Genomic DNA, 13,352 nt, shown 5'->3' with positions numbered 1-13,352 from the left:
TGCCTTGTATCAACGGTTCAGGCTGGTGGTGGTGGTGTAATGGTGTGGGGGATATTTTCTTGACACACTTTGGGCCCCTTAGTACCAATTGAGCATCGTGTCAACGCCACAGCCTACCTGAGTATTGTTGCTGACCATGTCCATCCCTTTATGACCACAGTGTTCCCATCTTCCGATGGCTACTTCCAGCAGGATAACGCGCCATGTCATAAAGCTCGAATCATCTCAGACTGGTTTCTTGAACATGACAATGAGTTCACTGTACTCAAATGGCCTCCACAGTCACCAGATCTCAATCCAATAGAGCACCTTTGGGATGTGGTGGACCGGGAGATTCGCATCATGGATGTGCAGCCGACAAATCTGCAGCAACTGCGTGATGCTATCATGTCAATATGGACCAAACTCTCTGAGGAATGTTTCCAGTACTTTGTTGAATCTATGCCACGAAGGATTAAGGCAGTTCTGAAGGCAAAAGGGGGTCCAACCCGGTACTAGCAAGGTGTACCTAATAAAGGGGCCAGTGAGTATATATATATATATATATATATATATATATATACATACACACACACACACATATACACACACATATACAAACACATATATATACACACACACATATATATATATGAAATTTGTGTATATTGTGTCCTTTATCGTTCTTGTATTATGAAAACTCTAAGCCATATCATGAGTGTATGTTCTTAGTGTGTTAATGGTGGTGTTTGTGTATACTTCCGTGTATCATGAATGAGTGCTGTGTGTGTGGGTGTCTTGTGAATATGACCGAGTCATTGTACTTGTGTAACTTGTGTGTTTATGGGGTACATTGTTGTCGGGTGCTGTGCCGAACTGTGTCTCCGTCTCTTGCTATGTCTGGAATTACTGATAGAAACATACAAGTTGTGCATCATAACACACTGCTGTGATTGGTCCCCTTAGCGCGCTGCCTGGAGAATGTTCCCTGTAGCGTGCCGCCTGGAGAATGTTTCCCTGTAGCGTGCTGCCTGGAGAATGTTCCCTGTAGCGCGCCGCCTGGAGAATGTTCCCTGTAGCGTGCCGCCTGGAGAATGTTTCCCTGTAGCGTGCTGCCTGGAGAATGTTCCCTGTAGCGCGCCGCCTGGAGAATGTTTCCCTGTAGCGTGCTGCCTGGAGAATGTTTCCCTGTAGCGTGCTGCCTGGAGAATTTTCCGTGTAGCGTGCTGCCTGGAGAATGTTCCCTGTAGCGTGGTTTCCTGTAGCGTGCTGCCTGGAGAATGTTTCCTGTAGCGCGCCGCCTGGAGAGTGTTCCCTGTAGCGCGCCGCCTGGAGAATGTTCCCTGTAGCGTGGTTTCCTGTAGCGTGCTGCCTGGAGAATGTTCCCTGTAGCGCGCCGCCTGGAGAGTGTTCCCTGTAGCGCGCCGCCTGGAGAATGTTCCCTGTAGCGTGCTGCCTGGAGAATGTTCCCTGTAGCGTGCTGCCTGGAGAATGTTCCCTGTAGCGTGCTGCCTGGAGAATGTTCCCTGTAGCGTGCTGCCTGGAGAATGTTCCCTGTAGCGTGCCGCCTGGAGAATGCCACTTTTCAAGCCCCTGGAGGGTTTTGGGGCAGTTCTCCTTCACATTCTTTTTCAAATTATATGTGATGTCTTTTTCTTTTATGTGTGTAAATAAAGAAACGAAACAAAGCTATCTGGTGGCCCGTCACAACTAACGTAATCCTACCTGAAAGCGGCTGCTCGAACTCACGGACACGTCTCTCTAGTAGAGACGACCTGTCTGGAACTACGGAGCAGTCACCACACACCATCTTTCTAACAAGGCTGCGTTGACTGCGAATGCAATAGAGCTAACTGCCAAGATAGGCTAACTGCTAAGCTAGGCTAGCTGCTAAACTAGGTTAACTGCTAAGCTAGGCTAACTGCCAAGATAGACTAACTGCTAAGATAGGCTAACTGCTAGGCTAGGCTAACTGCTAAGCTAGGTCAAATACTAAGCTAGAATAACTGCCAAGCTAGAATAACTGCTAAGCTAGGCTAACAGCTAAACTAGGCTAACTGCTAAGATAGGCTAACCGCTAAGCTAGTAACAAACTGGGAACGAGAGGCTGCCTACAAAACACAAGAGTCCTTTGAGAGAGAAAACTAGAGAATCTAGCGATAAGTGACTAAGCACAGAAAATAGACACGTCAGTCGAACCAAGGAAGAGGTTAGAGCAGAATCTAGAGAAGAGATCGCCAGAGGATAAACAGCCGTTATCCATCTCACGAAGCCGGAGTGTGTGTGCGTGTGCGTGTGCGTGTGTGTGTGTGTGCGTGTGCGTGTGCGTGTGTGTGTGTGTGTGTGTGTGTGTGTGTGTGTGTGTGTGTGTGTGTACTCCTGCTAAATCACATACATATACAATTATTTTAAATGCTGGTTACGTTGAAAATCCAATAAACAAAGTTAACCCCCCCCAAAAAACAAAAACAAAACAAAAAAAAACCCCAATATGGCCTGCTTGGGCCCTAATGATAATGATAATAATGATAACAGTGTTAATAGTAATAATGGTGGGGATAATAATGATAACAGCATTAATAGTAATAATGGTGGGGATAATAATGATAACAGTGTTAATAGTAATAATGGTGGGGATAATAATGATAACAGTGTTAATAGTAATAATGCTGGGGATAATAATGATAACAGTGTTAATAGTAATAATGGTGGGGATAATAATGATAACAGTGTTAATAGTAATAATGGTGGGGATAATAATGATAACAGTGTTAATAGTAATAATGGTGGGGATAATAATGATAACAGTGTTAATAGTAATAATGGTGGGGATAATAATGATAACAGTGTTAATAGTAATAATGGTGGGGATAATAATGATAACAGTGTTAATAGTAATAATGGTGGGGATAATAATGATAACAGTGTTAATAGTAATAATGGTGGGGATAATAATGAGAACAGTGTTAATAGTAATAATGGTGGGGATAATAATGATAACAGTGTTAATAGTAATAATGATGGGGATAATAATGATAACAGTGTTAATAGTAATAATGGTGGGGATAATAATGACAACAGTGTTAATAGTAATAATGGTGGGGATAATAATGATAACAGTGTTAATAGTAATAATGGTGGGGATAATAATGATAACAGTGTTAATAGTAATAATGGTGGGGATAATAATGATAACAGTGTTAATAGTAATAATGGTGGGGATAATAATGATAACAGTGTTAATAGTAATAATGGTGGGGATAATAATGATAACAGTGTTAATAGTAATAATGGTGGGGATAATAATGATAACAGTGTTAATAGTATTAAGGATGGGGATAATAATGATAACAATGTTAATAGTAATAATGATGGGGATAATAATGATAACAGTGTTAATAGTATTAAGGATGGGGATAATAATGATAACAGTGTTAATAGTAATAATGGTGGGGATAATAATGATAACAGTGTTAATAGTAATAATGATGGGGATAATAATGATAACAGTGTTAATAGTAATAATGGTGGGGATAGTAATGACAACAGTGTTAATAGTAATAATGATGGGGATAATAATGATAACAGTGTTAATAGTAATAATGATGGGGATAATAATGATAACAGTGTTAATAGTAATAAGGATGGGGATAATAATGATAACAGTGTTAATAGTAATAATGGTGGGGATAATAATGATAACAGTGTTAATAGTAATAATGATGGGGATAATAATGATAACAGTGTTAATAGTAATAATGGTGGGGATAATAATGATAACAGTGTTAATAGTAATAATGGTGGGGATAATAATGATAACAGTGTTAATAGTAATAATGGTGGGGATAATAATGATAACAGTGTTAATAGTAATAATGGTGGGGATAATAATGACAACAGTGTTAATAGTAATAATGGTGGGGATAATAATGACAACAGTATTAATAGTAATAATGGTGGGGATAATAATGATAACAGTGTTAATAGTAATAATGGTGGGGATAATAATGACAACAGTGTTAATAGTAATAATGGTGGGGATAATAATGATAACAGTGTTAATAGTAATAATGGTGGGGATAATAATGACAACAGTGTTAATAGTAATAATGGTGGGGATAATAATGATAACAGTGTTAATAGTAATAATGGTGGGGATAATAATGACAACAGTGTTAATATTAATAATGGTGGGGATAATAATGATAACAGTGTTAATAGTAATAATGGTGGGGATAATAATGACAACAGTGTTAATAGTAATAATGGTGGGGATAATAATGATAACAGTGTTAATAGTAATAATGGTGGAGATAATAATGATAACAGTGTTAATAGTAATAATGGTGGGGATAATAATGATAGAAATGGTGTGAATATTGTCACTGTATTCTTTAGGGATGATCACTGCAGTGGGTCTGTCCAACCTGCAGAACGTTGACATGAATTCTTCCAGGAACCTTTTCATCCTTGGCTTCTCAATGTTCTTTGGTCTGACGCTCCCAAAATACCTGGACACACACCCTGGCAGTGTACAAACAGGTAACACACACACACACACACACACACACACACACACACACACACACACACACACACACACACACACACACACACACACACACACACACACAATTAACAATTATTTGATATTCATGTGTGCTGTCCCTCCCATTCCCTGACTTCCCATTTTTTGGATCTGATAGACTCTTTTAACCTCATTCAATCTGTTAATGGTGCCACACATTCGAAAGGCCACATCTTAGACCTTGTACTCTCATCTGGTTTCTCTCTTGAACGTCTTAATCTGGTGGCTATGCCTGGAGAGTTGAGAGTGAGACTGCCACACAGTCTCACTCTCAACTCGTCACACATGGACGCTTGGTCAGGACCCCTCTTCGTCACTTTGCAATGCTCTGGGTACCCCCTTAGCGGCAACTTTCAACGTGGAGGGTGAGCTAATGTAAAATAGGTAACTGGAAATGCATCACTACGACTGTATTGGTTACGCTGGCCCTTTAATAGCGCTGACGTCACTGTATGTGATGATCCCAAGCCCCATTGCGCTTTTTCCACTCAGTAGGTATAAAGATGAATTAATACAGATACAGAACATTTAGACCACAAAAATGACCTTGGGTCAAGAAGTTGTTGAAAGCATTGTTTAAAGTCCAGGATAGCAATTTCATGGGACGGTGAATGATTTAAGACATTAAAATACAACTTGCTGCACCAAATGAAAAATACAGTAGGCTAACATTAGCTAAGTTAGCTGCTGTTAGTTAATCAAGTCCCAGTTCAGCTTTATTTGTCACATATCATCATACAGGGTGCAATCATAGGGAAATGCACGATTTCCAGTAGTGATGTTTTTCCAGTTACCTATGTTACATTATCTCACCCTCTACGTTGAAAGTTGACACTAAAGGGGTACCCGGAGCATTTCAAAGTGACGAAGAGGGGTCCTGACCAAGCGTCCATATGTGATGAGTTGGGAGTGAGTCTCTTTGTGTTGGAGACTGTGTTGGCCGTTGAGGGCGCCATCCATTGTCTGCTGATGTCTCTGGTGTGAGCTTCTTTTTCTGCCAGGTTTTCGACTTTCTTTGTTGTGCTAGACCAGGGGTGGCTAACCATGTGCCATGGAGAGCCATGTGTATGCAGGTTTTCATTCTAGCCGGACTCCACACCAGATGATTTGACTGATTAGCAACCCTTCAACCAAAGAGGAAGAATGTATCAGTGAAATCACCTGGTGTGGAGTCGGGTTGGAATGAAAACCTGCATACACATGGTTCTGCATGGCACATGGTTAGCCACCGCTGTGCTAGACGACGCTTCTCCGTAAACGCTATCATATGTTGGAAAGTGGTCATCTAGACACGATATGAGTCTCTGTTGGATCTGCTCCTCTTTAGCTCAAAATGTCGATGGTAAAATGAGTTTGTCTCACCCGTTCGTTCAACAGCTGGCTCTGTACCTTCTGAAGGATCTTGGTGGCCCTTGACCGAAGATTTTATTTGCAGGCTCTTACGTGTAATCCTGCTCTGTCTCCACCTGAGGCTGAATCTCAGGTGGTTTTTGCAGTCTGCCATCTTACGTGCCATTCGCTCATACTCACGTACAAGTTTAAGACAATCCTCACCGAAATGAGTCAAAATGTCTTTATGCATGCTCAGTAATCCAGGTAAGGAACTCACACAAAGTTGAATCAGTTCATCTGGACACAACATTTATGGAGAGAAACATTTCATCACCCATCTAAGTTACGTCTTCAGTCTCAATGACTGCATATATCCCCAGAATAGTTGCAACTATTCCCCAATGCTCTGTGAATAGGACACATTGCCATTGTAACTCTACTAGTTAATGGTCATGGTGTCATGCCAGGAGCAGGAACTGAGGACCCGAACGCAGACAGTAGAGACAGGCTGGGATAGAGCAACAATTTAATGATCAAAAGTGCAAAAGAACAGACAAGGTACGAACAGCAAGGAAGGCTCGAGCACAAGACACGAAACATTAGGCTAACATAACCCGCTAACAATCCAACAATGAGACAGAGCAACCAGATGGACTATAACTGCTGGGGAGCCAGTCAGGAAAACGGGGAACAGGTGAGCAAGGCAGTGCAAGAACAGAAATGGCACGCCAATCAGGGAATGAAGAACAGGTGAGCAAAGCAGGGGCAGGAACAGAAATGGCAAGACCGGCGAACCTCCAAAACAAAACAGGAAACCCATACAGCACAACCATGACACATGACAATTTGCATATGAAACTGATAATTGTTTTCAGTCATTATGCCACTGTACTGTTTAAAAGGGTGGGATACCTGCAGTCAGTAGAGCCTGAAGAGGTTACTTGATGAAATGTTTCTCTCAATCAACATTGTACCATTTGAACTGACTCAACTGTCTGTGATTTCCTTACCTGGATTATTGAGCATGCATAAAGACTTTTTTTTTAATCTAAGGTTGTAGAGAAAGTAATTTGATCTCAATTGTCGTTTTTTGTAAACACTAGTAGTGTTTCTAGCAGTTTCCAGTCTGGTTTTAGAGCAGTTCATAGTACTAAGACAGCTCTAGTTAAGGTTACTAATTTCCTACTGCTGACTTCAGACAGAAGGGACTTTAGTTCGATTTTAGTTCTTTTAGACTTAAGTGTTGCCTTTTACACAGTCAATCACAGTGTCGTCTTACATTACTTGGAGACTTGGGTAGGTATCAAGGGCTCGGCTCTTAGTTTATTATTTTCACACCTCTCCGTGGAACTTTTTCTGTTTTCTGGGTAACTCTATTCCCTCGATGGCTCAGTTGAGTTGTGGTGTCCCTCAAGGCTCAGTTCTTGTTCCCCTTCTGTTTTCTATATACATGCTGCTTCTTGGCCAAGTTATTCAAAATCATGATGTTTTTTAACATTTTTATGCTGACAAAATCGGTTATACATACCACTAAAACCCACAGATCCTAGCAGCCTAGCAAATCTCACAAGTGTCCTCTCTGAAATTAAATCCTGGATGTCCAAAAGCTTTCTATAATTTAATGATAATAATTCTGAGGTCATTATGTTCAGTCAGGAATCAGGAACAATTTATTTGTCATTTCATATTATGTACTACGTACACAAAAGAAACTAAATTCCGTTTCCCTCAGCCCACAGCACTGCAACACAAAACCACATATCCAAAAACCTCCAAAAACAACACCACCAAAAACATACAAAAACAGAGAGAACAAAGCAAAACAAAAAACAAAAACTGTCAACAACACAATCCACTCAGTACAGTACAGTCCAAAAACTCCACCATCAAGAGAACGAACACCAGCCAGGACGACAGTCGGAACTGCAGGTCTGCATGGGCTAGCAGTTAGCCTAGCCTGCCCCACCTCCGCATCTCGTCAGACTGCCCTCGTCTCAGGCGCAACTCTAGGCAGCGCTGTGGTCCCTGGCCTATCAAATGCAGCAGACCAGGCTCCCCCACCTGATCCAACGCCACCTGTCCATCCAGACACCCTCGGCACACCTCCCCCACACTCCACACGACGACACAGACGCAGACAAAAACACTGCACAGTCGACGTTAGGCGAGGCCTCCGCCAGACCGCCTCGGTGTTTCCTCTTGGGCGGGGTCATGGGCTAGCAGTTAGCTTAGCTTGGCCCGCAGCTGACCAAGCTCTCTCAGCCGATCTCTCCCAGCTGTCCCCCAAGTTCTTTCAGCCTTTTTGTTACTAATCTTGTTGGTCTGTCAGGTAGTCTTAAGCAGGCTGCTAGGAATCTAATATCTCTAGGTATTATTTGATGCAAACATCGGTTTTGACAATTAAACATGTTGTTCAGTCATGCTTTTCCCAACTCAAGTTCATCTCCAAAATTAGGTCATTTTTTATCAATTGCTGAGCTACAAAAAGTTGTTCATGCTTTTATCTATTCTTGGCTTGACTATTGTAACGCACTTTTTTTCTGGTATCAGCAAGGGCTCTTTCTGGTACAAAACGCTGCAGCTTGGCTCATTACCGGGACAAGGAGGCATGACCATATCACTCCTGTGCTTGCCTCCCTACACCTGCTCCCTGTTATATTTAGAATTGATTTTAAAATCTTACTGCTCACTTTTAAGGCCTGAATTGGTCTTGCTCCTATATACATCTCTGATTTATTGACTTGGTATACGCCCTCCTGACCATAAAGATCTGCAGTTGGAGCCCTGCTGGTTATTCCCAGGTCTGGGTTTGTCACAAAGGATGATTGGGGCTTTTGCTGTTACAGCCCCACACTATGGACCTCTGTACCTGCTGAGCTAAGATGAACCAAGTCTCTAGCTTCATTTACATCTCGTCTTGAAACTTTTCTTTTCATGAAAGCTTTTACACATGTTTGATGTTTGTTTTTATTCATCAATATTGTTGATATTTTATTCCTACTTATTCATTTGTTGTTACCTCCTCTGTGCTCATGTCTTCTGGTCTTACTTCCGTTTTTGCCTTGTCTGGTTTTATTTCTTTTGTAAAGCACTTTATAACATTCTTAAGAAAAGTGCTGTGTAAATAAAGTTGTTATAATGCATGCGCACGTGCGCAGACACACACACACACACTTTTGTGTGTTTTGTGCGGGTATATGTGTGTTTAAGGTTTTTTTGTGCATGTGTGTATGTCTGTGTAAAACACGTGTGTGTGTGTGTCTAGGGGTGACAGAGTTGGACCAAGTCCTCACGGTTCTCCTCTCCACTGAGATGTTTGTAGGAGGACTGCTGGCATTCTGTCTAGACAACACTATACCAGGTAACCACACACACACACACACACACACACACACAACAGGCTGCAGGCTGAGGGGTCTCTTCTGTTGTTGTGTCAGCATATGCTGATGATGTTAATGTGTTTGTCCAGGGGGAGGGAGATGTCCGGGAATTGGAAGAAAGCCTGGCCCTATATGAAAAGGCTTCCTCAGTCAAAGTTACCTGGGGAAAAGTGAGGCTTGTTTGGTGGGTCAGTGTGGCTTCAGGCATACTCCTAGTCTCCCTGGGAATCTTAAGTGGAGAGAAAGAGGTATTAAAGTCCTAGGAGTATATTCAGGAAGTGAGCACTTTCAGAGGCAGAACTGGGAGGGAGTGCTGGAGAAAAAGGAAGCCAAGTTGTCTAAATGGAAATGGTTGCTACCCCAGCTGTCCTACAGGGGAACAACTCTGATGGGTGATAACCTGGTCACCTTGTCTCTATGAGGCAGACTCATTGTTTTAGTGCCACTACCAGGCCTTGTGGAAGAGATGCTGAAGCTGCTGGTGAAGTTTTTCTGGTCTGGTCAGCACTGGCTGAGAACATCGGCCCTGTATCTCCCTGTGGCAGAGGGAGGACAAGAACTTATAGACATTCTATAGAACTGTGGCCTTCAGACTACAGACGGCACAGAGGCTGCTATACGGCTGCGGTCGCTGCTGGTTGGCTCCTGCTCAGCTGCTTCTTAGACAAGCTGGTCAGCTTGGGTTGGATAAACAACTTTTTGTGCTGAGATCATCTGGAGCTGGCCTGACTGGACTCACACCTTTTTACAAATCAGTGGTTGAAGCCTTGCAGATGCTGAAGGTCACATGAACTCCTGACCCTAGACCAGGAATGTGGCTTTTTACATCTGTTGCTTTTCTATGTTTCTGTTCTGGATGCATGGAAGACCCTGAAGGCCTCCAGAGAGCCTGCTGCTATGGCTGGTCTGAGGCTGTTTGAGGAGCCACTGTTTTGCAACAGATTCAGGCCCAGGCCCTGCCCTCAGCCAACATAAGATCTTCTCTGAAGGAGGCCGGATGTGTGAAGCTGGGACATGTGCTGACGCCTGCGGGGATCCTGCAACAACGCACCAAAGTCAGACCCAGGTTGTTGGGTCATATTAGTGAGGAGGTGTGTGCGTCATTTCCAGAGCACCTGAGGATATTTATGATGGAGGACTATGAGTTAGCTGGATATTGGGAGGAGGACGTGGATTTTAGCTTTCCACAGTTGACTGTCTCTCCTAATGTGGGGGAGTGACAGGAGTTGAGGGCCGACTCCTTTCTCTCATGACCTCTCGGCTGGACAAGTTTGAGGACCTGGAAAAAAAGGCAACTTACATCCTGTGTGTAAAGGTGAGGCACTTTCAGTCTCTGCAGGCCTTGAAAGCGGGCTGTGTGGACCCTGTGCAAGTTCTTATAGGACTGCTGAAGGCTCGGCTCAGGGTGGAGTATGCCTACTACAAAATGGTAGACAATTTAGAGGCTTTCAGCCTTAAAAGGGCAATAGGAGGAGTATTGTGCTTAGTGGGAGATGATGAAGACCTGGTTTTATGTTTCTAATTTGTGTAACGAGGGAAAGTCCTGGCTGTATTGTTGGCTTATGTTTTTAGGGAGGGTTTTTAGGGAGTTGTTCCTCATCCGATGTGACGGTCTAATGACAGGATGTTGTGTTGTTGTAAAGTCCCCTGAGGCAAATTTGTGTTTAAGATATTGGGCTATGCAAGTAGAGTTGACTTGACTTTAACTTTTTCCCCCTCTTCACTTGCACCATTGTAGTTGATGTCCTTTTGTCTATATACTAAATAAATGTGCTTTTAAAAATCAAATCTCTCTCTCTAGGCACCAGAGTGGAGCGTGGTCTGTTGAACTGGAGGTCAGAGTCCTCTGGCACCTCCTCTTCTAATAACCCCACCGGTGAGCAGACCTCCTCCTACGACTTTCCTCTGGGGATGGGTTTGGTGAGGAGAGCCCAGTGGCTGCGCTGGATTCCCATCTGCCCCAGTTTCCAGGGATATAAGGTGCTTTTTCAGGTGCCTCCTCCAGAGGGGGAGACGGAGGAGGAGGAGGAGGAGAAGCCAGTTAAAACTAGTACCAAAGTTTAGATCTGCAAACAAATGCATCAAATGCCCCGTCTGGTCTTCACAAGTTTTATCAAATTCGTTCATCAGCATGTAGAAGTTTATGAATATCACCCCTAATCACAGATCAGCCATTCACATTCATTTGTCATAAAAGAGGTAACTACAGTGAACTACACGGCACAGCACACCCTGTCCTTCAGTCCTTGGTTAGGATCAGGGGAAACTCCAAGGAAAATAAAATGCGGAAAACTTCAGAGGAGCGAGTCTTGTTCCAGGATGGAGAGATGTGGAGAGGCGTGTAACAGATGTGGAAGTAAAAATGCCGTTCATAATCACCGTAGGGAATGTGATTTTCAGTCATCATGTACGAACCATACAAACTGCACTTACCATGAACTCCCAGATTGGGAAGTGTTTCTGTAGAAGTCATAAGTCAGTCTGATTTCAACCTTGCTTTTAAGAAATCACGTTTTATTCCCGAATTCCTGGTGGAAACTACGCCACCTACAGTCCTAAAGGGATTTCCAGCAGTCAGAGACGTTACTGTTGCCATGGAGACGTACGCCATGTTGGAAGCCAGAACGTAGGGAAGTAAGGTGTTCTGGGTCGGCTGACAAGCTGCTCTGCCATGTGGTCTCTGCCAGACGTGATAAGTCACTGCACACTACGACGCAGGAGAACACGTGTAGGAGGAACCGCATCGACTGTGGAAGCTGGTTGAAACTAGTTGGATGCGAGGGGGACGAGATCTTGTGGCGCCATTTGCAATGCCATTTGTGAAGACCAGTTCATTCCCTCTTTAATGACGTTGAGGACAGTCTTGTGTCTTTGTCTTTCTTTCTGTTTTTCTTTGTGTTTTGCTGGTCATGAGTCGTCATAAGGCCATGATTCATCTCGTAGCAGGTTGCATCGATCCAACATTTAAAGCTCTTTATAAAGGTATTTTCTGAAATGTCTCTGGAGAAAATGTGTGGGACATTTAGGGTGACGCTTGAGTTCTGGAGATGTCCAATGGACAGAATAGGCGAGGAAGAAAGAGATGTACAAATAAAACTCTCAGAGATCATGAAAGAGTGTCAACTGCATCTGTGACGTGAGAAGGAAACCAGTCTGAAACCCCTTTGAGCCTGACGGGAACCTGTCGGCACGGGAACAGGTAGCAGCTGGGAATCAGACGGGAATCCGATGGGAATCAGACGGGAATCCGATGGGAAGGTTTTACATGTTATGAAGTGAATGTAAAAAACACAAAGACAAAACCAATCGATTCTTTTTTAATCTATCGTTTCACTGCATGTACACAATCAGAGAAATGTCTAATCTGTGAGGCAGACCGTCAACAGACAACAAAACGTGTAAAGTTCATGACAAGACTTTTCCTAGCTGTATGCTTTTGTTTAAATGATGAAATTCAAATAAAACGGTAAACATGAGAGCCGGATTTGTGTGGTGTCTGAGGTGTTGATCGTCTCTGATGTTGTGACCAGTTGTTCAATAGCGCCACAGTGTGGAAATGCGATGGATTACATGTTGTGGTCAGGTATTACAAGTGAAGTACAACAGACTGCGTTGGCAAAATAAATAATTCAGCATTTCAAAGTAAATCCGAGGATAAAAGACCAATATCGCCAAACGATGCTACTGCTGGTGGCGTAACTATTAGTCAACACAAAGAGGCTGTGATTTATATCAACAACTAAGATCATCCATCTCCCAGGCATGTCCTTTTCACTCTGCAATAGCTGACCTCTAAATTTATCCTGTCAAATGGCGCCCCCTGCTGAACTGTTACTGCCATTGGAAAACCACGTCTCACCAACCCATTGATTTTTCCAAAACGATTCATTTGTTGAACCTGCACGAGTTTACTGAAGAAACTGAAAGTCGGCACCTTTATCTTTGCGATATAAAAATGAGCATTTCTCTTCAGTAGGTTTCGTATACCCCTGGTGTAATGTTTACGTCACACCAGGCATCTATAGAAAAAACAAGACATCAAAACAAAGAAGAGAAAAAGACGGAACTTAACC

At 42.9% G+C, this 13,352-nt stretch overlaps 1 protein-coding gene across 1 annotated transcript in view; it reads left to right on the top strand.

The window, feature by feature from the left end:
* The window catches only part of slc23a1 (solute carrier family 23 member 1), a 68,772-nt gene extending 56,017 nt beyond the window's left edge, over window positions 1-12,755 (top strand). Inside the window, exons 12-14 of the mRNA XM_056284370.1 lie at window positions 4,378-4,521; window positions 9,165-9,260; window positions 11,081-12,755. Coding sequence (XP_056140345.1) covers window positions 4,378-4,521; window positions 9,165-9,260; window positions 11,081-11,343 — 503 coding nt within the window. The 3' untranslated portion in view covers window positions 11,344-12,755. The remainder of the gene's footprint in view (window positions 1-4,377; window positions 4,522-9,164; window positions 9,261-11,080) is intronic.
* The last annotated feature ends 597 nt before the right edge of the window (window positions 12,756-13,352 follow it).

This window comes from Lampris incognitus, chromosome 8, assembly GCF_029633865.1.
Source record: "Lampris incognitus isolate fLamInc1 chromosome 8, fLamInc1.hap2, whole genome shotgun sequence".
Lineage (NCBI taxonomy): Eukaryota > Metazoa > Chordata > Actinopteri > Lampriformes > Lampridae > Lampris > Lampris incognitus.
Note: the sequence above shows the minus strand (reverse complement) of the source record. Positions and strands in the feature narration are given on the sequence as shown.